A 26638-nucleotide genomic window follows, 5' to 3' on the forward strand; every position below is an offset into this window, starting at 1 on the left:
TTAGCCAAAAATAAAAATAAATAAATAAATAAACAGGGCACTTTTAACACAGTACCTCAAAAATCTAAAAATGCCTCATATTTTACATTAAAGGTTTTTTGTTTTTTTATTATGACCAACATTAAAACTGAAACATTTCAATAACTGTATCAGCTGTTTGGAAAACATGCTACATTACTCCTTTTTGTGCATTTGTCCATTGAAAATGTAAATATCTTAACAGATGAGTGACGGTAAAACCTAAAAAGTACCACTATTTTCTCCAAAAGTGAAATGCGAGAACCAAGCGCCCTCTTCCTTCCTGCCACGCACTGAATAATAACTTCCCACAGCTGTTTGATGCCCTGATGAAGAGCTGCAAACACGTCTGACTTTCACTGGAAAACACTCTCATTACAGCAGCTTGACCTCCGATCTCTCAGCACCTGCCGGAGTGTTTGCATTCAAGAAATCAATCTTCTGTTGTATCTTCAGAACCCTGAATAACAACAAGACTCTGTCCGCAGGTTAGCAAAGCACCTAAAACAGAGACGCATGCAGGAGTGTGCAAGAAACATCCAGGTCCGTGTTTGATTCCACTATCCTCAGAGATTACAGTGAAATATCGCACAGCTTTGAAATGGAGATGCCTGTGTATTATCTGGCGTTAATGAGTCATTTCACAGTGAGCGGCTCCATCGATCGCGTTTCACTTCTTTCAGAACAGCTGAATTACATCAAAAACGAGAAACTTCTGAGGCCTTCGCAGGTTTAATTTGAGAGGAAACACGGCGCGGAAATGTAAGAGCGGGAAGGAGAGCGAGATTGTAAATGTAATTACATGAAAGATGAAAGGTGTCATACCTGACTCGAAAAAATGAGTTAAGTGTTAATTTGCCCGGTTGAGATGTAATGATTAGTAGCAGGAAACGACTTATTAGCAAATCACAGCCAGGCTTTCAAGTGCAAAGCAAAAGTGTCTAAATATCAGCCAAACCAGATCGTTACTGGCACAGAATATTTATCATTATTTAAAAACAGAAATTAATAAAGTAAGCACATTGCAGCCATACGGGTGAATCTCACAAAATCTGTCAAGAACATGTCTGGGTCATACTGCATCAAATTAAAAGAAATTATATTTTGCATGAAGAAAATGAGGCCTTTTATTTAAAGGAAAAATATCCACAATCTTACTAAGATTAGCAAAAAGACTAACTGGAAAAAAATTATACTTTTATTTATTGTTTACACTAGCGTTCAAATGTTTGGGGTGGGTAATTATAATTATATAATTATCATTTTTATATCAGTACGTCTCAAGTTATCTATCAGTAAATATGTTAATAGATTTGAATTATTTGTATTTTAAATATAACACTTTTTACTAGGGTTGTTTCATGGCGTTTGACACAGGAGCAGCGCTTCATTCAGACTCTGGTTATTAAGTGTGTGGGCGACTTTAAGAAGAAAGCAGGCTTGTTTATCTGCTCTGCTGCCAGTCGCTGTTCTCCACTGAGGCTGGATGTGCATTTGACACGCAGCTCCTGAACATGCAATTATTTCATCTTGACTGTATGTATGGATTTAACGCAGATGTAGATCAAATATGAAATCCATTTTTGTGTCTCAATCAAGGAGGCAAACAAAGCTAATGCTAATTGACTGCAGATGTAAAGCGTCGCACATTTGAGGCTGTAATGTGAATTTGCATTTTTACAATTTATAAAAATGTGAGAGGCTCTTGCCTGTGCTGGACTCTATGATATTATGTCCATAGAAGTCATGTGCATTGATGTCTGTCTCAACCACACAATAAAACAATGAAATTCCAACTTTTTATATAATTCAGATTTTCTTCCTCACAATTCTGAGAGAAAAGTCAGTTGTGACATTTAACTTTGTGTTATATTCTGTGAAAGAGAGAGAAATAAACTCTGAATCCTGAGGAAAAAAAGTCAGAATTGCAAGATTTAACCTTGCAGTTCTAAAAAAAAATAAAAATGTTTGTGATATTGCAATATATAAACTCAGAATTGTGAGATGTAAACTTGGAATTGCAAGAAAAAAGAAATGTGAGTTTATGTCTCGCATTTCTGACTTTTTCTTGCAATTCTAAATTTATCTCTCATTCTCAGAAGAAAAGTTGACAAAAAGTTGACAAACTTACGGAGCCCTTTACAGGACATTGTGGTGGGAAAAATTCAGGGTGGGAGGAAAACAATTTTTCAAATGTTTTGCGTTCTCTCGAGAAACTTTGCGTTCCCTCGCAAAACCATCTGAGTTCGGACAAACTCTTCCTGATTACTTTACAGCTTGCAGTGGTTACAGCTCGTATGATCACAATGGAGCGGTTCATAGAGTTTTATTTTGAACTTGGACTCAGAGTAATACAGTCAGTGCTTAGTTCAAGGCACGGTTTTGGGACATAATAAAACGCTTTAATGTGGCTAAATGTATTAAAACAGTGACATTAGGACCAAATTCGATAATAATAAATACTAATAAAATTGTTAGGTTTATATTAATAACCTTATTAATAATATTACTATTAATAAAGGAGAATAGCCCAGAATATGAATGCAACGGATTTGGTATTTTTAAATCACCGTTTTCATTATAGCCTACCTTAAGCGTTTTATGGGGGAGAAAAAGCTTAGGCTACGTTCATATTCTGGGCTATTCTGCTTAGTAATATTATTAATAAGGTTATTAATATTAGCCTAATAATTTTATCAGCTTTTATTATTATCGAATTTGGTCCTCCATTTTGGTCACTGTTTTAAAACATTAAGCCACATTAAGCGTTTTATTATGTCCCAAAACCGTGCCTTGAACTAAGCACTGACTTATTAATTTATTTGAGTGCAAGTTCAAAATAAAACTCTATGAACCGCTCCATTGGGACACGAGCTGTAACCACTGCAAGCTGCAAAGTAAACAGGAAGAGTTTGTCCGAACTCAGATGGTTTTGCGAGAGAACGCAAAACATTTGAAAATGATTTTTTCCTCCCACCCTGAATTTTTTCCACCACAATGTCCTTTAAAGGGCTCCGTACAAACTCACATCTGAAAGAAAAAAGTAAGAATTCTGAGATGAAAACTTAGAATTGCTAGAAAAAGACAATTCTGAGTTTGTCTCGCATTTCAGTTTATTTCTCCGAATTCTGACTTTTGTTCTCAGAATTATGAGAAAAAAAGTCAGAATTGAGAGATATACTGTAAATCTAGAATTGTGATATAAACTTGCAATTGCAAGAAAAAAGGGGGGCAAAAAAACGGATTACTCTTTTTTTTTCTGTAATTTAATTACAGTTACTTCTTATATAATTGAACTTAATACTGTGTATAGACTGTAGAACATTTACACACAATACAATTGTGGATTTAACATCAAAATTTAAAGTATAACCTTAAAATGCACGCTTTTTATGTACCCTTCTCACTTTAAATACTTTGGTGAGTTAATAAGAATATTGGTAACACTTTAGTGTACAATTCTCACTATTAACTAGTTGGTTGTTATCACGAATATTACTGGAATATTGGCTGTTTATTATTACTTAAAAAGCAGATATTAGTGTCTTGTTCTGCAAGACCTTATTCTAAATCCTTCCACTACTTTACTAAGTATTAATAAGCAGTAATTAGGAGCATATTGAGGCAAAACAAACAAACAAAAACAAAAAAATCATAGTTAATAGTTAACAGTGAGAACTGGACCCTATTCTAAAGTGTGACCAGAATAATTTATGTAGTTATCTGTTATTTATTTGAAATAATTAAAATAACTGTTTCATGTCTATCCTTGTATTATTCATTAACTTTGATATAGGATTTAGAAAGTAATTAGTCATAAGTAATTAAATACTTTTTGGAGAGAGTCATTTGTACAGTAATCTAATTACACTGTTGAATTACATGTAAGATGTAACTTACCCAACACTGACCATAATGTCAAAACACTCAGACACTCCAGATTCATTTTTTTTGGTCATATGTACAGGATGTTTTGACGTGGAAGCAGCTCTGTTATGACGGCAGGTGTAAAGTAAAAATGAGCAGGTGCTCATGTTGTCATGCTGGCTCTCATCACACCCATAGATTTGTAAACACTGCGGTCGGCGCTGGACCGCTTCTACATGCTCTCATTTAGAGAATACACTTCCCTGTTTAGTGTTTCTTTGCTTTATGGAGCCACTGCAAAGGGACGGTCAGATTTCTGACACTGCTAATTATGAAGAAGTCCAACATTTTACAGTCAACATGTGCAGAGGAGGTTTGTTTAGATGGGTTCATTGAACTCATTTTAGATGTGCATTTAGATATATCTGACACACATTTAACAGATGCAGCTTATGTTAAATATTATAAAAGAAGAGGAAGAACAGCAGAAGTGACTCACTGGAACTCCTCGCAGTCCATCTGCTCCTGGCAGCCCTGAATCTCCTTTCTCTCCCTAACAAACAAACAAACAAATACAACACACGTGTTGACCAGTAGATCACATTTTTCAGATTGTGGCACTCAGAATCCCTTTAGAGACACACTCAGAATAAAGTTAATGATCCATGAAGGGTTTGAAGTTAAACGAGAAGCGTATTTTCTCAGTGAAAGGAGTCTACGACAATTAAAGCAGCGTTGTGTTTGTTTTGCTGCCGAGGGCCGACTCTTACTGGACACATAAAACACAGCCTTTCAGTGCAAAACACGCCGGGAGTGCTGGAATAGAAGCCATAACATCGAAAAATTAGATTTTTGTCTGCCTTTTCCATTTTCTTAGTTTTTAGTTCTACTAGGATACACTTCAAAGATCCATGATCCTTTTAAGATCTTTTTTTTTTTTTTGCATTATTAATTATTAATTATTATATAAAAATATCTCAAATCAAAACATTCTAAAAACAAGATGCATGACTTAAGCAAAACCATGCAAGTTAATAAGAAAATGTTGCATCTTAAAATTACATTTAGTTGCTTACCCCTTTCAAAAATAAATGTAATTCAGGACATATTTTCAGAAAACAAGTTCTACTATAGGATACACCACTATCATGCAAACACTGGATGAAATAATTGTCTTATTTTCATAAAATTATAATTTTTGTCTTATTTTCAGTATAAAAATCAAAACTATATTCTATCAAAAGGCATTCTATAAATTATACTATTCTATCAAGCTGTATTCTGTAGATTCTATCATATTCTATCAAAAATTATTCTATAAATGAATGGAAATTTGGAACAAAATATTAGACTACGTATATAGGATTAATTACGATGATATATGATGAGGCTTTTTTTAAGAAAATACATATTGAATTAAGTTTATTTTTCTTAGCACACTGGTATTTATTTATTTAGAAAAAGTCCTCACTAAATGTGTTACATTAAGGCTTAAAGAAAAAATATGCTAAATAAGTAATAAAAAATAATTCTTAAAACATTTTTAAAAGGATATGTTCTCTGAAAAAAAAGAAAGACACGGAGACTAAATGTCCTATCCTGGCGATGTAAATTTATCTTGTCTTAAGAATATTTAGGCATTTCTGCTGGAAACAGTTGAAGAAAATGCTTTTTTTCCTCTTTGTAGATGTGTAGACTACTGCAACTCCAGCAGTGTTCAGAGACAGCAGGAGACAGTAACTCACTGGAGTTTCATGTCACACTCGAGCAGACTTTGATCAGAGCCACAGGTGTAGAAGAGGCAGCGTCCCGTTCAAGAGTCATTGCCCTTAAGCAAAGAACAAATGTTTGCCCTCCATGAAAGCTTCAAGAACACTCACTAACACTTGGGCTTTGTGGAGCGCTTTGAAAGGCTGAGAGAAACAGAAACTAAGAGTTGTTTTTTTTTGTTGTTGTTGAAGAGCTTGTCCTTCCAGGACACATAAAACATCTAAGCAAGCAAACCTTTCATTAGAAGAGCAGCGAGTCTGTTAGAGAAAACATAAATGTGGATTGTGGCGGCCTGTGGAGCTGGACCCAATAACTACTCTGACTCTGGCCTGACATCTGTAGGTGTGTTTGGCTACATAAAACATGTTCTATAGTGAGCAAACACTCAAAGCGTGCAGTTTGTGGAAAGGATGTCTCAGACATAAAAAATAAACACAGTCCGTCCCACTCATGTGTGTCCAGTTTTAACACATGCATGAATGTCTAGATGACAAAATGTATGTATAAATGTTGACGTTCTGTTATTGATGTATCATGCATGTCAGGCCTAGGCTTGTTAGAAAAACATGCATGTGCAACGTTTCTGCAAGATGATATTATGTTGCTTATGCAATGTCCAGTGAGTGGTGCTAAAAGTGCATTCATTTTTATTGGAAACAGGTGAACATGAATTTGGCAATGTTTTATTACGTTTTATTGCTTCACATTCCAAGTGTAATGCTGTACCAGGTGTGCTACTGAGCAAGTTTACTACATCAAAAAAAGCAAACGTATGGAGCTGGTTGTGTGATATAAACATCAAAATGTATTAGTTTATAAATCATGCACTACGGTAAAAGTGTTTTGAGCACATAACATAGTATTGTGCAAGGAACCACACAAAAATAAGGCTCTATTAAGCAATAATCTGTAATTATAATTGGTGTAAATAGAAATATAAGAGGTTGGTGTTTTACTATGTCGAGATATCTGCAAACGGTCTGGTCTCATAGTTATGTAGGTATTAGTAAGTAACATTTACAGGTACAAAACATACAGTTTTATATGTTTTGATTGATGCTGTCACAACACAGGCTAGGAGACACAGAGGTAAGTGGTCAAACAAGGGTATTTATTAAAGGAGACCGAGGAGACAACCAGGAGGTGACGAGAGGTGAATAATGCACTATGAGACGAGATCCAGATGGCTTAGCTTGTGGTAACAGTCCTTTGCTTTCTTGCAGGAAACACGTGGAACGGCTGGAGCGGTGGAGAAACAGGAACGTCTGAGGTAAGGGAAACACAGGCAAGTACAATAGGTCTGGCTTGGTTCAGGTAGGTGAACGGTAGACCGGACGAGGAGGGAGTGTGCAGATATAGTGGAGCTTGATTGGCTGCAGCAGATGCGGGGAATCAGAATGCAGGTGATTAGGATCTTGTGAAAGTGGGTGCTGATGCCTGCGGTGACTGAAGTGACTGTGACTCTCTGACACCCCCTCCCCCAGGGGCAGCTCCTGACGCCCTACCACGACGACTGGGACGGCCATGGTCTCTGGGTAAGGGACGATTCGGGCAGTTGAGATGGAATTCCTCCAAGAGTAAGGGGTCAAGGATATCGTCCCTGGTCACCCAGGATCTTTCCTCTGGTCCATATCCCTCCCAATCCACCAGGTACTCGAGCCGGCCGCCCCATCACTGGGAGTCCAGAATGTCACGGACCTAGTAGACTGCGGCCTCTTCCAAAACTTCTGGGGGAGGAGGTGCGTCCGGTTCGGTGTGTCCTGTGGTGGAAGGGGAGAACGGTTTCAGGTGTGAGACATGGAAAGTGGGATGTATTCGGTACCTGGCCGGAAGTTGGAGCTGATATGTGACTTTGTTGACCTTCCTCTATATTGGAAAGGGACCTATGTAGCGGGGACTAAGCTTATTGCAGGGCAGGCGGAGACAGAGGTCCCGGGTCGACAGCCAGACCCGATCGCCTGGCTGGAATCGAGGGGGGTCTGACCGACAGAATTTATGCCTCCGCACTGTACGCTTGAGATGCATGTGTGCTGAGTGCTGAGGAATCGGCTCCAGCTATGCTGATCGTTCGAGCAGTATGACCGAAGGTAACGTCCAAGCTCTTGGATATTCCGCTCAGTCTGGCCGTTAGTCTGAGGATGGTATCCAGAAGATAAGCTGACCGTTACCCCTAGGAGCTGAAAGAATGCCTTCCATACACGTGAGATGAACTGGGGACCCTGGTCTGACACTATGTCCTCAGGTCCTCATGGCCCTCGGAATTAGGAAGATCTGCGACAAAGTCTACCCCGATGTGTGACCAGGGTCTTTGGGGAACAGGCAGGGGAACCAGCTTGCCAGCTGGAAGATGGCGGGGGGACTTAGACATGGCACAGACTGAGCAGCTGCGGACGTACCTGATGACATCCTCGGCCATACTGGGCCACCAGTGCCAAGCTTGAAGGAGCGAGAGGGTTCGCTGGCTGCCTGGGTGTCCAGAGCCCGGTACTTCATGAACTGAGCCCAGAAGGGTTAAATGCTGGGAGGATGGAACGTAGGTCTTCCCTTCTGGGCCTCCCTGCGGACATGGCTCAGTGTGGGTGGCGTCATGGATGTGCTTGGTGAGTTCCCATTGGATAGGGCTGACAATGAGGGCTGGAGGGAGAATGGGTTCAGGTTCTGAGGGCTGATCGGGAGCGTGTAACCGGAAGAGTGCATCTGCCTTGGGGTTCTGTTTTCCGGGACGGTAGGTGATGGAAAAATGGAAATCTCTCTGACATATGCTAATCCCAACAATTTGGGCATATTAAAAAAAATAAATAAATAAAAAAAAAAGAAACATTATGTACGAACTGAAAAAGTCAAATATTTATGTTTCATTTGTATTATAAAGTTATTTGTATAGATGCATTTTATAAAAAAAAAAGTCTAAAAACAGACTGTATGAATTAAAATACTGTATGAGCTTCACATTGATGATATTGCTTAGCAACATTTTTGCACTATTCCCACATGAATCACATGTCCACCCACATGAATCACATCTCTATCACATACCACATCCACCTTGGAAACTATAGTCCTGCCTCGAAATGAAGATTTACACAGAATTACAGGCTCAAAAAAACAGACGTTTCACTTTTAAACCCTTTGGCCTGCAAATGTATTAAGTAAACTTGTTTTCTGTTCCTCAACAGAAGGACTGGTCAAAATGATGTGTAGGATAATAAATGATGACAGTATATGCCATAAATATCGTCCATAAGCCTAGACAAGACAAACATATCCTAAAACAAATTTTCCAGCTCAGTAATTGGAAGATCACCCTTGGACAAAGGCTCTTTCTCTACTTTTTAAGGAATCCTGTTTGTTTATTTGTTCCTTTTGCTAAAGTCTTCAGCCAACGCTGCAGTCAGGACATCAGGATCCTTGTAAGACTTCCGCTTGTCTGTGACTTTTAATTGAAAAGATTAATTTATTTGGAGAACATATTAGAGAATATTAACTTTGGTAAAAGTATTTCATAAGATTATTCATCAAAATAACAACTGTGGAACTTCTGCAAATGGTTTATCAATGACGAGGCAATATATAAACTTTCCAAACTCATTACAATCTGAATCAAGTCCCAACAAAAAATGTCAGAACATACCTGTGTGACATACACACATACATACTTGAATTTGTGGTTTACGGTGATTCTCCATAGTTACCTTTATTTATTTAAAAAGCGCTTTTAACAATACAGATTGGGCGTAATGTTTTTATACTGTACAAACTGTATTTGCTATTGCCCTACACCTAAATCTACCCCTTACAGGAAACTACTGACAATTTTTGAATTTCATAAAACACTGTTTAGTATGTTTTTGAAGCCTTTTGTTTTACGGGGACACAGGAAATGTCCTCATAAACCATGTTTACGTTGTAGTACCCATGTCATTATACACATTTGTGTTCTCGTAAACCATATATACCAGTACACACACACACACACACACACATATGTCTGGTTTGGTATCCTTGTGGGGACTCTCCATAGGCATAATACTTTTTCTACTGTATAGACCGTATATTCTATTGCCCTACACCTAAACCTACCCCTTACAGGAAACTTACTGCATTTTTAGATTTTCAAAAAACTTCATTCTGTGTGATTTATTAGCTTGTTTACCAGTGGGGACCTCAATTTAGGTCCCCACCGTGACACGAGTCCCCATGAGTCTGTGTGTATTCAGGTTTAAGTCCCCACCTGAATAGAAAAACAGGTACACACACTCACACTCACTCTCTCTCACACACACACAGCTGTACAGCAAACAGTAAATCTCCTACAGTTCTGTTTAAGTCTCTGAAGTGTATTTTTCACAGTAAACGCCCACACAGAGAGTTTCAGAGATGCACTGGCTTTTGTGTCAGATCCTCTGTGAACACACGTTTGTTTGTGTAAATGTCTGACCATCGGCTAATCAACGGCAAATATAGCTCTCGCATTTACTGCTGAAATGTTCCACTATACACGCAGATTCAGCGCTGTTAGTGTGCTTATACTAGAGCGGCAAATGCATAAAGCATATGTGTGTACAGCTGGGATTGTTTTACAGTAAGAGCTCCGTGTCTGTCAGCATGTGCATGTGTCCACATGTATGTGTGGGACGTTAATACTGTATGAATCATGCAGCAGATTTCACAAATTGCCTGGGCTCAAGAGCTTCAGCTGTGAAGAGCGATGTTCTCGTAACTTTTGCACTCAGTTTAAACAGGATTTTGGTTAGTTCTGGTTCTCAGCTTTGATTGGCTGTTCAGACTGTCAGTCTGTGCATTAGACTCGTACTGCAATTATACTACAGCAAATTTACTGTCTTTAAATGAACATTTCTATACATTCGGCTCCATAAAATCTATTTTCTAATTTTCATTAAATAACGTCTGGTGAGGAAAATATGGACGTATGATGACTTATCAGTAATATACAGCTCAAAACCAGCAACTTCCAAGTTCTGCAACTGAGCTGGATAGTTTATCTATATCTATATAACTCGATTAATATGTCATATGGGACCAACAATGTTTTGCCCACCAATTTTACCACACATCAGCACTGATCAGCAAAGATTTACAGGAATATAAGTGATGTTTTGGAAAACAAGGTTTCTGGCACATCATACACCTGAAATTATATGTCTGAATCAGTTTAGTGCAGAAACGCTGGGAGCATGTGGACAATTATATCAAAACCGACTCCTCCGAGACACGAGAGTCTGCAATTCTGCAGTCGCGACATGACATGAGCCAAACGTCTAGATGGCTTTTGACTCAAAGGTCTCCCACTGTCCAGCACAACTTTCATGAGTCTCCAAAGATATTTACTACATATTTCTGTTATGACAAAGCTGCTATATATTTTTCTGAAATATATAAATTCATGTGTGTGTATTTATATATACATAATAAATATACACAGTACACTTACATATATTATGTAAACAAAATTTTGGATGCGATTAATCCAATCGTTTGACAGCACTAATAATACTATATTAAATATATTATACAGAAATATACAAATATTTAAATAAGCTGCTTCTTATTGATGCATTGATTGATTCATTGATTGATAAACAGAAACAATCAGATTTATAATATTTTATTTTATTTCATGTACTTTTTATATTTTAATTAAGTTAATTGTAAGTATTAAAATTAATTGTATTAATAATATATTAATTTGAATCATTCAAAGTCATCTTGCCTTGGACCGCTGGCTTTGATTGAACAGAACTATCTTTCTCCCACATTTTCCATCGGACATAAAGATGCAACTCAACACAGCAGAGAAATTTGAGGTATAGTTCACTATGAATGTACCATAAAATTGGCCCATGTGACTGGAGTGCTATTTTATGAAGTTTTTGGTAGTCAAAATATTGATTTGCTTTGTGTGTGTGTGTGTGTGAGAGAGAGAGAGAGAGAGAGAGTGTGAGTGTGTGGAATCAGGAGGAAATTTATGTCAATTTAATACGTTTGAATTTTAACATATATATACCCTAGTGAACATAAATATACTAAATGTATTTGAAATACATTTATTTCATGCTAAGTATACTACACACACATTTACATATTTATGTACTTAACAATACCCTGCAATTGTACTTTTAGTATACTAAACTGGTGTACTTAAAGTCTGCTAAATTGGAACAACTAATGTTGTGCTTAATGCACTTTAATTGTGTGGAAGTAGAGCTGAAGTCCAACTAAAGATATACTGAAGTATATCTGATTGTGCTAAAGTGGAACTATTGCTAGTATACTTCAGGTACACTTTAAATATATTAAAGACTGATATTATTCAAAGATCATACAATATCCTCATCAATAGTGACATTAAAACACATTTTAGGCTTAATATTAAGAAAAGTGCATTGTGCTTTTTAAATTTAATTATAACTTTTATATCAGTAAGTCTTGATTGATACAGTAAATTTGTTGATAGATCTGAACTATACCTAGTATGAAATAAGTGTATTTTAAATATATATATATAATTTTTTTTTTTTTTTTTACTAGGGTATGCATGTGTGAGAGACAGAAATGTCTGTCTGTCTAGCATTAAATAAACTTAATTCAAGGACATATTTTCTAAAAACAAGCTAAATTAATTAGTTTTAAAGGTGTTTAGATATAAAGTTATGTTATTTCTAGACAACAAGACAAAAGTACTGATTAAGATGAATATTTATTTATTTACTATTATTATTTTATTCTATTTTATTTATATGTATATATTTATTTATTTTTTACATGAGTCCTTCAGAATAATGTCTGAGCGTGTTTGAGGGACGTTCACGACACATAAATGCATGTGTTAGTTTACATGTGTGCATATGTGCGGTGTGTGATTTGATTCTGACTCGAGACGCTCTGAAACTGTAAAACCTCAGTAGTAAAACCCGAAGGCCACATGAAAGTCAGCAGAGAGGACTGGTTATCTGCGGCTCGCAGCACAGGACCCTCGCAGGGACTGAAGACCGAGCGTCAAGTTTTATATGGATCTGGGGAGGCTTTTGTGGTCTTTTAACAGTCCTGAAATCCTAAAAGAGGAGGTTTTTGACCCAGTTTGGGGTTATCTGGGGACTTTTTTTTCTTCTACTAAAGTTAGGAGCTTGTTTTAAAGAGTTACACCACAGCATAATCGTTAAAAATCAAAAAAGTGAGAAGTCCTCTGTTTGCAAGCCTGGAGTATTAAACTTTATAGCAGTGTGCAGTTAACTCAACCAGAATGACACAATCTGATGCTGACTGTACATAAAATACATTTGCAAGTAAACTCTTGTTTTCTTTGAATGGTCTAATAAACAGCAAGTTGCATATTTCTAAGAAATAATTAAGAAAGGAGTTCCAAAATAAGAGAATGTAAAATAGTTTGAATAAAAACAAAGATGATTTGCTTTTGATAAATATGATTTACTGTTGGTAAAGCACATGCTAAGAGACTGGAAAAATATAGACAAGCTTGATATATGTTGATATATGTGTTTAGTTTCTACTAAACGCAACTGAGAAGGATTTACAGTAAAGTGTAGGTCAGAAAGTACATCTGTGGCGTTACATGCAAACATTTGAAGCAATTTCCAAATTGTCTCCATAATGTTGTTTACAAAAATCAAAAGCCTTGAGATGTAAAGCTCTGGCGTTAAATATCTGTGGACTGTTTAGACTGTATTTAGAACATACATGACATTTACACACGGAGAATAAACAAGCGATTTGAAGCGTTCCCAATGAAAACCACGGCACTCAGCATCATCGTAACCACCCCGTTCCAGCATGTGCTACCAGAACTAATATTTAGATTAATTTGTCAGCCCAGTGGAAATGTGTTGACAGCAATAGAGCAATAGCAATAGAGTGCGTATGAAATCTACACGAGCTGACAGCGGGCTGGACATTACTCTGATTCAGAGCAGCGACTGAACAAACGCCAGCGTTACTGAACAGAAAACAGACTCTGCGTGAAGCTATTTTAGCTGGAGTGCGTTTGGCCGAGGGTCTAGCCGTCAATTAAGATTGCAGGACACGTTAGACGAGATGAACACGAGCCATTATTGCTTTTAGAACTCAATAACAGAATGCTTTTTGCTTCTAATTAAACAAGATGTCTGTGTGTTGACCCTCCATCTGTTCTCATGCATTTGAGCACTGACAGGCCATTCGATTACATCTCAAGCATCATTTATAACTGCAGGTATACGTCTAATACCTCTATTCATGGATATCCAAACAAGAGTCCAGGTGCTATTAGGTTTGGAGCGTCTGTGCCAGCGCAGAGTTTTTATTCTGTCAGTCAGACTGATTAATGTCTGAACTGATTAACTATTGCTTTGGTCTCTGCCAGCGAGTCAAACACGGTCCACAGACTCACTTCAGTGTCGACTTACTGACCATGAAACTTTATTTGCATTACTGGGACGGTCACATTTAGAGCATTAATTTAATGTGATTAATTATTTCAAAAATGCAAAATATTTAAGATTTAATGACTCCTGGATAAGGGATTTTACTACCATTGGATCAGTTCAAGCTTTATTTTTTTCTCTCCATTTTTTGCATTTCTCACTAAATTGTGATTTAAATCATACTGTGTAACATTTTTATTTATTTTTTTAAAGAAGTACAGTTGTTTTATTTCTTTATTCATTTTATGTTTTGGAAAGTTTAACTATGTGTCGACCACCAGTTGAAAAGTTTGGGGTCGGTAAGATTTTTTTAATTGTTTTGTCACTTATGCTCAACAAGGTTGCATTTATTTGATCAAAAATGCAGTAAAAATTAGAAAATTATATTACAATTTGAACTAGTGGATTTCTATGTGAGTTAAACTGTAATGTATTTCTGTGATGCGCAGCTGTATTTTCAGCATCATTACTGCAGTCTTCAGCGTCACATGATCTTCAGAAATCATTCTAATATGCTGATTTACTGCTCAACAAACATTTCTGATTATTATCAATGTTGAAAACAGTCGTGCTGCACAATATTTTTGTGGAAATACATTTTATTTTTCTGGATTTATTTGAAATAGAAATCTTTTTAACATTATAAATGTCTTTCCTGTCACTTTTCATCAATTTGTCCTCGCTGAATAAAAAAAGCTTTTGAATAGCAATGTACATGAGACACACATATGTTTTGGCACACAATAAAAAAAAAAAAAGGGTAAAGATGATTAATGACCTTGTCAAAGTTCCACAGCTTTACAGACGTATTGTTTAGGTTTAGTGATTCATTACTTATACACCTCTGAATGGTACCACGTGAAGAACATTTTTCACTTTTTTTTTTCTTTCTACAGTGGCTCGGCTCTGCAAAGTCAAATATACTTTTCCTCTTTCCTACACAAAATGATGATGATTTCAAGCCGCTTTGTCTGATTTGCAGGAGAGGGTCATTAGTCTTGCTTAATCAAGATTGCATAACATTACAGACAAACTTTGAGCCACACATGACTGTAACAGACTGTTTAGTTCCTGTAAACTATTAACCAGTGCAATGTTCCTTGAAACTATATCAAGGCAAATGCACTTTATTTATTATCCCAGTGGCATCTAAGTAGAACCTCAAGACCAGATGATGGGTAACGAGCTTGGGCTCTTTGGTCATGTTTAATACTCAAAAACTAAAGGCAGTCATTATGAAATAAAAGCATATAATGCTGTAGAGATGTACAGCATGATTTCAATGGCCGCAGACAGAAGCCAGCACATTTAACATTAACAGAAGAGAGTCATTACTGCAATAGCTGTCAACCCACACACAGAGAGAGCGACTCTTCTCTGAACTGCGCTTCAGATCCCCTCATTACAATAACAGGACAGGTGTCGAGTTTTATTCTATACTGGATCAAATGACTGTCTCTGTCTTTTATACACTTGATCGCAGAGAGTGATAATGAGAAAGGCAAAGAGTCTTAAGTCACTGTTTTTGGTAGCATTACGCCGGCTCTGGCACATTTTACAGCCTTCACTAAAACAACTGAGCCGCTTCGTGGGGAAAATATAGCTTTCAGACCACTTTTTTTATTGGGCATTAAAAATAAAATACTAATATGTGACCCTGGACCACAAAACCAGTCTTAAGTCGCTGGGGTATATTTGTAGCAATAGCCAACAATACACTGTGTGGGTCAAAACTATACATTTTTCTTTTGTCAAAAATCATTAGAATATTAAGTAAAGATCATGTTCCAAGAAGATATTTTGTAAATGTCTTACCGTAAATGTATAAAAACTTCATTTTTGATTAGTAATATGTATTGCTAAGAACTTCATTTGGACAACTTTAAAGGTGATTTTCTAATTTTTTTTTTTTTTTTTTTGCTCCCTCAGATTCCAGATTTTCAAATAGTTGTATCTCAGACAAATATTGTCCGATCCTAACAAACCATACATCAATGGAGAGATTATTTATTCAGCTTTCAGATGATGTATAAATCTCAATTTCGGAAAATTTACACTTTTTACAACCAAGACTGGTTTTGTGGTCCAGGGTCACATATACGTATATAGGTACTGTGGACATTGTTTCAAAATTAAGAATAAATTAGTGGTTAAAATAAAAAATAAAAAATAATTAAAATGAAAACTGAAAATATTAAATTAATTCAAAATATTAATAAAAATAATATAATAAAAAATATTTTTATAATAATACTAAAATGTTTGTTTTTTTTGTTTTTGTTTGTTTGTTTTTATGCACAGACCTCATATTTGCTGGATGAAATCCAACAGTTATTTCTTATTAAATATGATGTGCTGATTTAAAAAGAAAGTACCAAATTATGGTGCATTTCATGGTATTTCTGCTTTCGACTACCATTTGTGTGTTGAAGAAGTTTTGTATGCTCCTTAATCAGCAGAAAACATCACAAACATGATTCCTGTCTGAATCTGAGCCTTTTGAACTATTTGATCAATTCTTGGTCCATTTTCACATGCATGACATTATTTTATTTCTAGTCCTGATTTCAAGGTCAGATTTACTGTATGGCCAATGACAGAAGATGCCAACATGATCCAGATGTTATTAGCTTTTACTGTTTTTAAAAATATTGTTCCTCTCCTTTGCAGATTGTAAGTTAAATGATTTTGTCAATAACAAATGTCACTTTCTGATATTTGATTTTGTTATTTTGACAAGTGCATTAAAGCTGATATTTAAATATAATTTGAAAAATCTTAATTCTTGTTTTGTGGGAAAAAAAAAGTACATGATGGAAGGTGTTTATTAATATTTTTAACTCATTGTATCATCAAATTAAGTAATATTAGGCATTTTTTGCAAAGCAGCAGAATTATTATTATTATTATTTTATTTATTTATTTATAATGCTGGGCTGTGTTAAAAAAATGAATAAATAAATCATTTGAATAAAATCCACAAACACAAAACACGAATATATAAAAAAATACAGATCTAAAAATACAAATGAGTTTAGCATGTCACACTCTTAGCTATTCTGACACGCTGTTGGCAACTTTTCTCTTTTTGTTCACTTTTTTATGTGTATTAATGCTGGAAATCTCTCTTTTTATAACGCAGAAGTGTCACGCTGAATAACTGAACATGACAGTACTTCCACACTAATAAATGTAATTAATGACTAATCTCTCCTGACTTCCACGCCTGACAAATGTCGACCTATAAATATCTGTGCATTAATAATCACATGAAATGCATTAAATCAAATTAGCAAGCCTTTGACAGTAACGATCACCGGCAGTGTCACGAGAGTCAGTGACTGTCATTAAACACTCAGACTGACCTTTGCTCCAGCAGGGCCGGCTGCTCCATCGTTTCCAGCGAGTCCTGGTTTCCCCTGAAGAAACACAAGAGTTTCTCAGGACCACATTTTTAGAGGATACCGTCTGGTCAAATATCGTTTCTGGCAAATCATATAACATCACACTACATTACCATTGGACCAGGCTCTCCAGGAGGTCCTTGTTCTCCTTTCCCCCCCTGCTCTCCCTGTTAGGGTTAAAAATACAGGTGAAGTTTAATATCATGCCTGTTTTGACAGCTTACAATTTATGAATAAGGGCTTTTCGCTGCTTGTTTATTTATAGTAGTATGTATTACTGTTTACTATCTATATTAGAATGACATTTAAAGGGATAGTCCATCCAATAATGAATATTATGTCATCGTTCACTCACCCTTTCTTTATTCTGTGGAACATAACAGAAGATACTTTAAAGAATGATGGTAAACAAAATGTTTTGGTTCCCTTTGGCTTTGGTTCTTTTTAGCAAAATTTTCATTTTTGGATGGACTATCCCTTTAATTGTCACTATCAACTGTCTTTATGTGCCTTTACCGTCTCCCAAAATGTCATGGCTGTAATGCATCTTGATATTTACTTTTGAGTAATTTCCCTGAATTATTCTAAAAGGTGATTATTGTAATATCACTGTATTAAAAAAAATAACAATAATAATAATGTAAAATCAAATTACAGTATTTTACTGTAAATTTGAGCTGCGGAAAAAGTTACTGTGGTCCAGTGAAAAAATTTAATATAATAAGTTTGTATTTGAATAAGCAATAATCAAAAGGAAGTACAACAAATATTACCAATAATGTATGCACTTTACAGTTTAAGTTACGACGATAACCATTTGATTTAACAATGAGAATTAAAGTTGTGCATAATTTATTATTTGTTTCCTCTGATTTTGGAGTGAAATAATCTATCATTAATAAATATTATTACCTTTTTTCCTGGCAATCCAACTGTACCAACATTTGGTTTTGATGCTCCCTGAAACAAAAAGACCATTAGTTTCCATATGTGCTGATGACTATCAAAAACAGCTTATTGAAATAAACCGGTTTGAATGCAAACCAATGACCTAGCAACGTAAGAAAACCACAACAATCTCAATCGGTTTATGCTTAAGTCGTTTATAACTTTATGGCAATAAAGGAAAATAGTTGTTGGCTTACTAAGCATAACCAGTGCATGTAAATGCACAAAATGTTTTACACAAACAAGTCTTTGTGTTTGTGTTTGTCTCCAGGAATGCATTGGGCTCTTCTTCACTTGCTGTGTGTAGTTTGTATAAACAAATGCATTTGTGGCCAGTGTGTTTGATGGCAATTGTCAGGCTCTTCCTCTGTCAAACACTTATAAAGGAAGCATTGAGCCGTTTACACAGGGAAGCGCTGGTTTGCACAGGCCTGGCAGAGGCTTTGGAAAGAGGCTCCAATTATTCCAGCTCTTACCGTGGGTCCTGGCGGCCCCGGTTTCCCTGGCAACCCTTGTTCTCCTCGGTCACCCTGGAAATAAAATAGACCGAATGTGACTCGCAATAAAGGAAAGGAAAGAGTCTGCTCACTGAATTACACCTAAAAATTAGGTAATTAGGATGCTAGATTGAGAACATCACGCTCCACCAAAGTGGGAAGAGGTTCTGTTCCTGCCAAATGGCTGTTTCATCTAAATTTGAGAATGAGCATCTAAACGTATCTGCTTGCTTTCCTAAAATGATTATTTTGCTAGTGTGTAGTGATTATGTTTTTCTATTTATCCCAATAAAAGACTCACTTTTGAACCCTGAAGTCCTGGATCGCCTCTCAGCCCCGGTGGACCCACATCACCCTAAGTAAGAGAAAGCAAAAAACACAAGGTTTTCTTCTTGAAGAGATGAAGCCCTATGAAATCCATTATTTCTTTTCCAACTTAATTTTTCTGGATTTTAATTTTAATGGTTAAATTATTTTTAGTAATGAAAAAGCATGTCTAATTAATTTAAATCATGAAACCTATACAATGTAACAATTATTAATAAAAAAAAATTAATAATTACATTTTTAGGGCACTAAGAAATGTTTTATAAAAAAAATTTCTCAAGTTCCATTTTTTTTTTTTTTTTTTTTTTTTTTTACCAAATTCTACGTGTTCCATTTTTTTTTTTCTGGATTCCATCTTAATACTTTAATTGCATTTTATTACTTTATTATTATTATTATTATCACAATACTTTATTTTTAGAAATTCTGTGTTGTGTATTAACATTTTTCTGGTAATCAAATGAAGGCATGAAACATTAATTTATCTTTTAATCAAATTAAAAAACAATTTCTTCTTTTTTTTTAAAACAAAGATGCACAACAGAGGTTTACTGTTAAAATTAAAACATTGAAAAAAAATTATTTTTTTTTATTTTTTATTATTTAGTAGTATTATTACATTGAGATGTTCATTCTACTGTAAAATAGTAATATATTTCTGTCACAAAAGTCTTCAAACCTTCATTTTGAGGGGTTGCTGTGAAGACCTTTACGTTTCTCTGTGTATATGATATGACAATAGTTTTTATGTAATTTTTATTTTTTTCTCAAATTAAAAGTAAAATGCTGCTGAAGTGACTCTCGGAGCAGCTCTGGAGATGAAGTTCATGTGTTCATGTCCTCATTTTGTGGTTTAATAGCCACAGACACTAGTTCATATCACCATTTGATTTAACTGCACTGATCTAATCTTAAATTTTTAAATTCCATGACATTCCGTGTTATACAGTAAATTCCATTTTTATGTCTGAATGATACAATTTTGTCCTTGTTTTCTGCATCACAGAAATCACAGGGCCCTAGCAATGGATTCAAACCATAAGAACATCTCACCTTTTCTCCAGATATACCTGGATCTCCTGGCTCTCCTCTTGAACCTGGGGGTCCCTTTATTGACAAAGCACATATTTAATAAGCCTAGTTCACACATAAAAGCCAGGAAAATGCACATATCCTGAATATATGGGGTTTACTCACAGTCTTACCATCTGGGCCCGGAGGTCCTTCCCTTCCCTTCTCGCCACGAAAGCCCTGTTGAGATCAGACTTTGGCTGTAAATAACCATCTTAGAAGTGACTGTACGCAGTTAAACAGGAATGAGGAGATCCTGACTGACCCTGGGTCCTGGAGGTCCTGGTGGCCCCGGCTGGCCCTCGCTGCAGTCGCAGGAATCTTCTTCAGTGTCATTCGTGGGCTCACGATCCAGGGGACACTAGAAAGAGCCGCACGAACTGATATCACATAAATCCTATCAAACGACAGTAAATTTGTGAGAGAAACAATCAAACACTAACTTACCCGTTCATCATCCTGTAAAACAACAAGGAGAATAAGAAGAGTTAGATCTGTCTGCAGAGGAGTAGACTCAAAGTCTTTCAGCCTGTAGTGGATCTTAAACATGTTTCAGCTGCATTGCTTCTAGAAGTGTTTTTGCCCTGTGCATTTCTTTAATAAAGTGTCTTGAACCAAACCAACCAAATTACAGATGAATCAAAACATTACAATTTTTTTTTTTTTTTAAAGACATTTGAAAACTGTTTGTGTGTGTGTGTGTGTGTGTGTGTGTGTGTGTGCCATGTAATTAAATAAGCAGTGGCAGTAAATCTAACATTACTAAATAAGATCCTAATAATAAGTTAAGAAACCCTCGCGCAGCAGCGTTAACTAGATCTGTGTAATTTAACAAGAAAACATAAAGTATACGGAAGACTTTATATATAAAATTGCCTTTTTGTCTCAGACTTTTCTTCTCAGAATTACGTGTTTATATCTTGCAATTCTGACTTTATATTACACTTCTTTTATTTCTCTGAATTATAAGGAAAAAAATAGAATTGTGAAATAAAACATGCAGTTACCTTTTTATGTTTTTATCCCATGGTGAAAAGGAATTTCAATAAAGCACAGTGTTATGAATGTACATTACAATGTTAAAAACAGTTTAAATGTATCATCACAGGCTGTGAAAAGTGTCCATTGTAAAATACCATTTTTGGTTTTGGTTTTTGGTTTTTGTGTTTGTTTTTTTTCTATTTACATTTCTTAATTTTTAAATGAAGTCTACAGAAACATATCATTGCTTAACAAGACTGGAGCTCATGGTTTATCTGATGTGCTATATTACCTGCTGATGATTACCATTACAAAAGTGTATAGCCTATTCAAGATATTTAACAGATTTTTCAGTTTTTAATAAGGAATCGTTGGTCAGAAGTACTTATGATATTAAAAAAGACCAAGTCCCACATCAGTCAAAGGTAACACCGTTGTGTTTTGTTTTCTTACCACAGAGTAGATCTCACATGCTGTCTCTCGCTCACTTTGCTGTGGGTCACAATAAAGCCTCAGTTTCTGGAGTTCTGTCTGCGGTGGTCAATGAGAAATGAGAAAAAAAAACATTTAGGTTTCTCTAAACAGCAATTATAATAAACAGATGATTGAGCTGTGATGTGTATATCAATCACTATTGTGTGATGTTAGTAGTTTCTTTAAGCAAAAGTGGCAAACGACTACAAGACATCTGCACTGTAAATAAAAACCGCCGCACAGAAATGACTGTGGTCATCCATATCAGTGTTGGGGAGAGTTCCTATTAAAAGTAAAGCATTGCAATATTGTGTTACTCCCTAAAAAAGTAACTGATTACATTATATAAAAAGTAACTAAAGTAATGCATTTCGTTACTTTTGAGTTACTTTGTAAATCTGGGCATGGCTTGCTTGTTTGTTTTTAATATAAAAAGTTCTTCTTGTACAAGAAAGGAGGAGAAGAAAGATCAACTCTATTCAGCAATAACTCAAATAAAACTCAAATATGTCATTTTTTGTTTATTAGTATGGTTGAATTGGATCATCGAAGGTCAGTAAAATGAGATTAAATACATAAAGGATATTTGTCTTATTTAACGTATTTAAATATTGCAGGTTTGTATAATATTCTGAGTTCATTGATTGTGAGGAACGCTGAATGTGTTTTTTGTTTTTTGTTAGTTGTATAATAAAAAGAAAACAAATAGGTAGAATACAAAAACAATAGAGAAGTATAATAAAGAATATTACTTGTTACTTGAAAAATGTAATCTGATTACATAGCTTGCGTTACTTGTAATGTGTTACCCCCAGCACTGATCCATACTGTACGTAAAGTACAGTTGGCTGCCAGTAATATCCAGTGTTCAGTTATACCACAGGAAGCTGCTTACAGGAAGTGAAGCGTCAGAGCCAGAGCGTTTGGAGATCTGAGTCTTCCCGTTGATGTAGATGGGCACCACAGCATCCAGAGCCTCATCCTGGATCTGCTGGTCATCCAGAAAACAGGAGACACGTCTGGGTTTAACCAGAACCTTCAGCTGGTGCCAGCGTCCATCAAAAAGAGCCTGCGGGACGTTTCAGACTTTGAGAAATGGCTTTGTGGTGACTGAAGGCACATTGAAAAGATAAATATAGACTAAGGTGTGCACAAATAATTATTTCATTTGACATAAATGTCACAAGAGTCTGACAAATTTCCAGACCAAGCTGTTCTGCATGAATGAGGCGCTGTGATGGAGGAAACTGGCTCTTGGCAAGACTCAATTGCACACAAAACATCACACAAAACCATTTGCTTTTGGCATTAAGAGCAGAAGAAGACATGGAACAGGTACAAGATGATAATTGCTGGAACAGAGAACATGAAAACATTTCTGAGAATTTGTAGTATTTAAATGTATAAGTGAGGAGCTTTAGTGGAAAACGCGTAATGGGATTTTGAACAGGAAATTGCACAAATACAGCCAAGTCACAGTTTTAAAAGGAAACGTGTCATAAAGCAGCTTATTTCTACATTTCGCTGTCTAAACGGGTGCGTGGTTCAGAAGAGCAACTTCTGTTTAAGTAGCTAGATCTGTTGCATTAGTTTAAGGATGATTAATGACAAAATGCAGCAATTCACATTTGTATAAAAGTTGAATGTTCTAGAAGTTGCTGGTAGATTTCACTCACCTCAGTGGCTTGTGCATCAAAAGTAACTATCTGTTCCTCATTAACCGTGTTTGTGGTAGTGAAGATGACAGATTTGTCCTGTCCGTTGAGTGTGACAGCCGCCTGAATCCGTCCGTCTTTAGACAGCACCCTCCACAAGTCCAGCTTCTCCCGACTTGAAGGCCCTTTCAGCCTCAGAGTCGACACAAACACATAGGAGGGAGGAAGACCTTCGGGAAAAATCTCCCTTCAAACAAATTTAAAACATGCGTTAGTCAGACATATTGCAGTATATAATTCTGCAACATACTGCATAATCAAAACCATCAATTAAAAAAAAAAAAAAAAAAAATTTTGGAGGCTCTAAAAAGTGATTAAAAACCAGAACTGCCAATAATTGCATATTAAACACATCTTAAATCTTTATGATTATCAAAATTAGCATTAGGCTTAAAACCAACCTTGTGTTTTCAGTAATGTCAGTGCTTTTGTCTAACAGATACGCTCCCTCTGACACTAATGAGCCCTGTATCTTCTTTGCTTTCTGATGGATCTTCATGCCCAACATCAGCTCAAAGCCTTTCTCATCACGAGAAGCCACAGGAATACGTGTGGGGCATACAGATTCTGCAGAGGAACACATTTAACATCAAAACACATTACCAAACGTATTACACACACACAAATTGCATCATAAGGGTCAAGGTCTTCGGGATTACTAGAAACTTACAGGCAGGTAAGTTTGAGTGAATGAGCACAATTGCAGTGTTAAGAAATTTTAAAAGAGAAATGCATTGCGTTTCTTCTTTAAAAAGTAACTAATTGCGTTACTTAGTTACTTTTTATGGAAAGTAATGCATTACAGTATTGCGTTTCTCCATAAAAAAGTAACTTATTGAGTTACTTAATAATTATTTTTATGGAAAGTAATGCATTACAGTATTGCGTTTCTCCATAAAAAAGTAACTAATTTAAGTTACTTAATAATTTTTTTTATGGAAAGTAATTCTTTACAGTATTGCGTTTCTTCATAAAAAAGTAACTAATTGAGTTACTTAATTTTTTTATGGAAAGTAATGCTTTACAGAATTGCGTTTCTTCATAAAAAAGTAACTAATTGCGTTACTTAGTTTTTTATGGAAAGTAATACATTACAGTGTTGCTTTTTTACCATAAAGTAGTAACTAATTGCATTACTTACATAATTTTTATGTAAATTAATGTGTTACATTGCTATTCCATTACTTTTTTGTCACCTGAGATGGCCTTGCTTATTTGTTTTTTAATAATAAAAGATCAAAATGTTCTATTTTTGGCAACTGTAAAAACTCTTTCACTCCAAAAGTGAAATGAATAAGCCTCAGGCTGATGGAAATGATTCTGCCTCTTCACTTACTCCCGATATCTCTAAACACAGGGACAGGAGAGCTGTCAGTGAATACATGGGAAAACAAAGTAACTTACATGACTTTTTTGAAAAAGTAATATTTTGTTGTACATTTAAAAGTAATGCGATACTTTACTAGTTACTTGAAAAAGGTATTCTGATTACGAATCTCGCATTACTGGTAATGTGCTACCCCCAACACTGCTTTTGTGTTTCACAGACAAAAGATTATGATATAATGATGGTAAGTCATTTTTTGGGGGGAACCTACCTACATGAGTACCACTTTTGTACCTTTGACACCTTGCACCGACCCATTTTGTGCCAAATGACAAGGTGTATGTTTGAGAAACTGCACGCCTGCCTCTAGTGACAACTATCTGTCCAAACCAGAGCTGCCAGCTGCATTGGCACTGGGTAAAGCCACATCTGGTTCCTGTTACCACTCCCCCACAGTTCCTCCCTACCATGGCATCATGCCGCTGGTTTGGCCCACGCGCTTTGTGGCTTTCCCTGTCACTGGGCATGAATGGACTGTGGTGTTTTAACGGTTCACTGTTCTTTTAAGATCCTGATAGAACTGTACGCCCAGGAGTGGATTGGTAATGCCAAAACCTAGTTTTAATGTGGTGAATGTTTATAGGAAGTCTCACACGCATGCAAATCTCACCCTCGCACAGCTTCTGTTCCATAGCATCACGGATGCGGTCGATATTGGTGTAGTCCTCCGCATACAGCACGTATTCCCCCTCCGGCTTGTTGGCGATGGTCACCAGCTCTGATGTGGTGATCTCCGTCCCGACGCCCACCGCAAACACTTTAATCCCTTGTGCTCGTGCCTCGACGCTAGAGTCCATAACATCGTCCTGCGACTTTCCATCAGTCACCACTACAGCAATGCGGTTCTTCACTTCACTTCGTTGTGAAGATGCAAAGACGTGGTCCACTGCAAACTTGATGGCACGGCCCGTCTGCGTGTTGCCACCTAAATAGCTAATGTCCTCAATGGCTTTAATGAGATCTTGAGTGGTCTTGTGGAGACCGAGAGGGATCTCCAACCTTGGGGTGTCGCTGTATTGTACTACGCCCACCTGCGAGTAGTGCGAACTCACATCGAAGCCACTGGTGACATTGACTAGCCAGCGCTTGGCTGTTTCAAAGTCTTCACTTCCCACACTCCAGGAGCCGTCCATGATGTAGACCAAGTCATTGACAGCAGTGCTGCAGCCTGCAAAATGAGGATAAGAACTAGGATAGAACTGAATACCACAGAATATTAAAGAATATATAAAGCTCAAAATGTTACACTTCAAATTTAGATTCTCCTTCAAAACCTACTGAACCAAACAAAACTGTAACTTCATAACGGAATGCTATACTGTATGCACTAGATGGACAGAAACTAGTACTGCCCTTCAGAAGCTACATAAGATACTTACATGTTTCCCAGAAGAAAAAATAAGTACGATTTACCCCGATCATCTAATTCAAAAGTTTACACACCCCTGCCTTCTTGAGCCTCAGTAAATGTTTTCAACTTTTGCAATAGCTGTGTGTAAGTCACTCAGTTTTTGAAACATACGGATCTCAAAATCATACAATCACTGTTGGAAAAGGTTCAAATATGCAGAAGATGCTGGAAAACCAAAGAATTCACAGGACCTGGAGGGTTTTTCCGAAGAACAGCAGGCAGTTGAACTGCTGAAGACAATCAAAGGACTAATCAACGATTATCACAAAACATAAAAGCTATCGTGGAACATCGAAGTAACGAAACGCAGTATTAAGATTCAAGGGTATG

At 36.2% G+C, this 26638-nt stretch overlaps 1 protein-coding gene across 1 annotated transcript in view; it reads right to left on the reverse strand.

Annotated features, from left to right (window-relative positions):
* The window catches only part of si:dkey-225n22.4 (collagen alpha-1(XXI) chain), a 42429-nt gene that overhangs the window by 14603 nt on the left and 1188 nt on the right, over window positions 1-26638 (reverse strand). The window contains exons 3-17 of the mRNA XM_058765944.1: window positions 25508-26065; window positions 23912-24077; window positions 23472-23697; window positions 22691-22864; window positions 21775-21852; window positions 20788-20799; window positions 20606-20701; window positions 20467-20520; window positions 20323-20376; window positions 19244-19297; window positions 18922-18975; window positions 18410-18457; window positions 17611-17664; window positions 17459-17512; window positions 4385-4438 (exon numbers count right to left, since the gene is read on the reverse strand). Of these exons, the coding sequence (XP_058621927.1) occupies window positions 4385-4438; window positions 17459-17512; window positions 17611-17664; window positions 18410-18457; window positions 18922-18975; window positions 19244-19297; window positions 20323-20376; window positions 20467-20520; window positions 20606-20701; window positions 20788-20799; window positions 21775-21852; window positions 22691-22864; window positions 23472-23697; window positions 23912-24077; window positions 25508-26065 (1736 nt within the window). The remainder of the gene's footprint in view (window positions 1-4384; window positions 4439-17458; window positions 17513-17610; window positions 17665-18409; window positions 18458-18921; window positions 18976-19243; window positions 19298-20322; window positions 20377-20466; window positions 20521-20605; window positions 20702-20787; window positions 20800-21774; window positions 21853-22690; window positions 22865-23471; window positions 23698-23911; window positions 24078-25507; window positions 26066-26638) is intronic.

The sequence above is a fragment of the Onychostoma macrolepis genome, chromosome 24 (assembly GCF_012432095.1).
Source record: "Onychostoma macrolepis isolate SWU-2019 chromosome 24, ASM1243209v1, whole genome shotgun sequence".
Taxonomy (NCBI): Eukaryota; Metazoa; Chordata; class Actinopteri; order Cypriniformes; family Cyprinidae; genus Onychostoma; species Onychostoma macrolepis.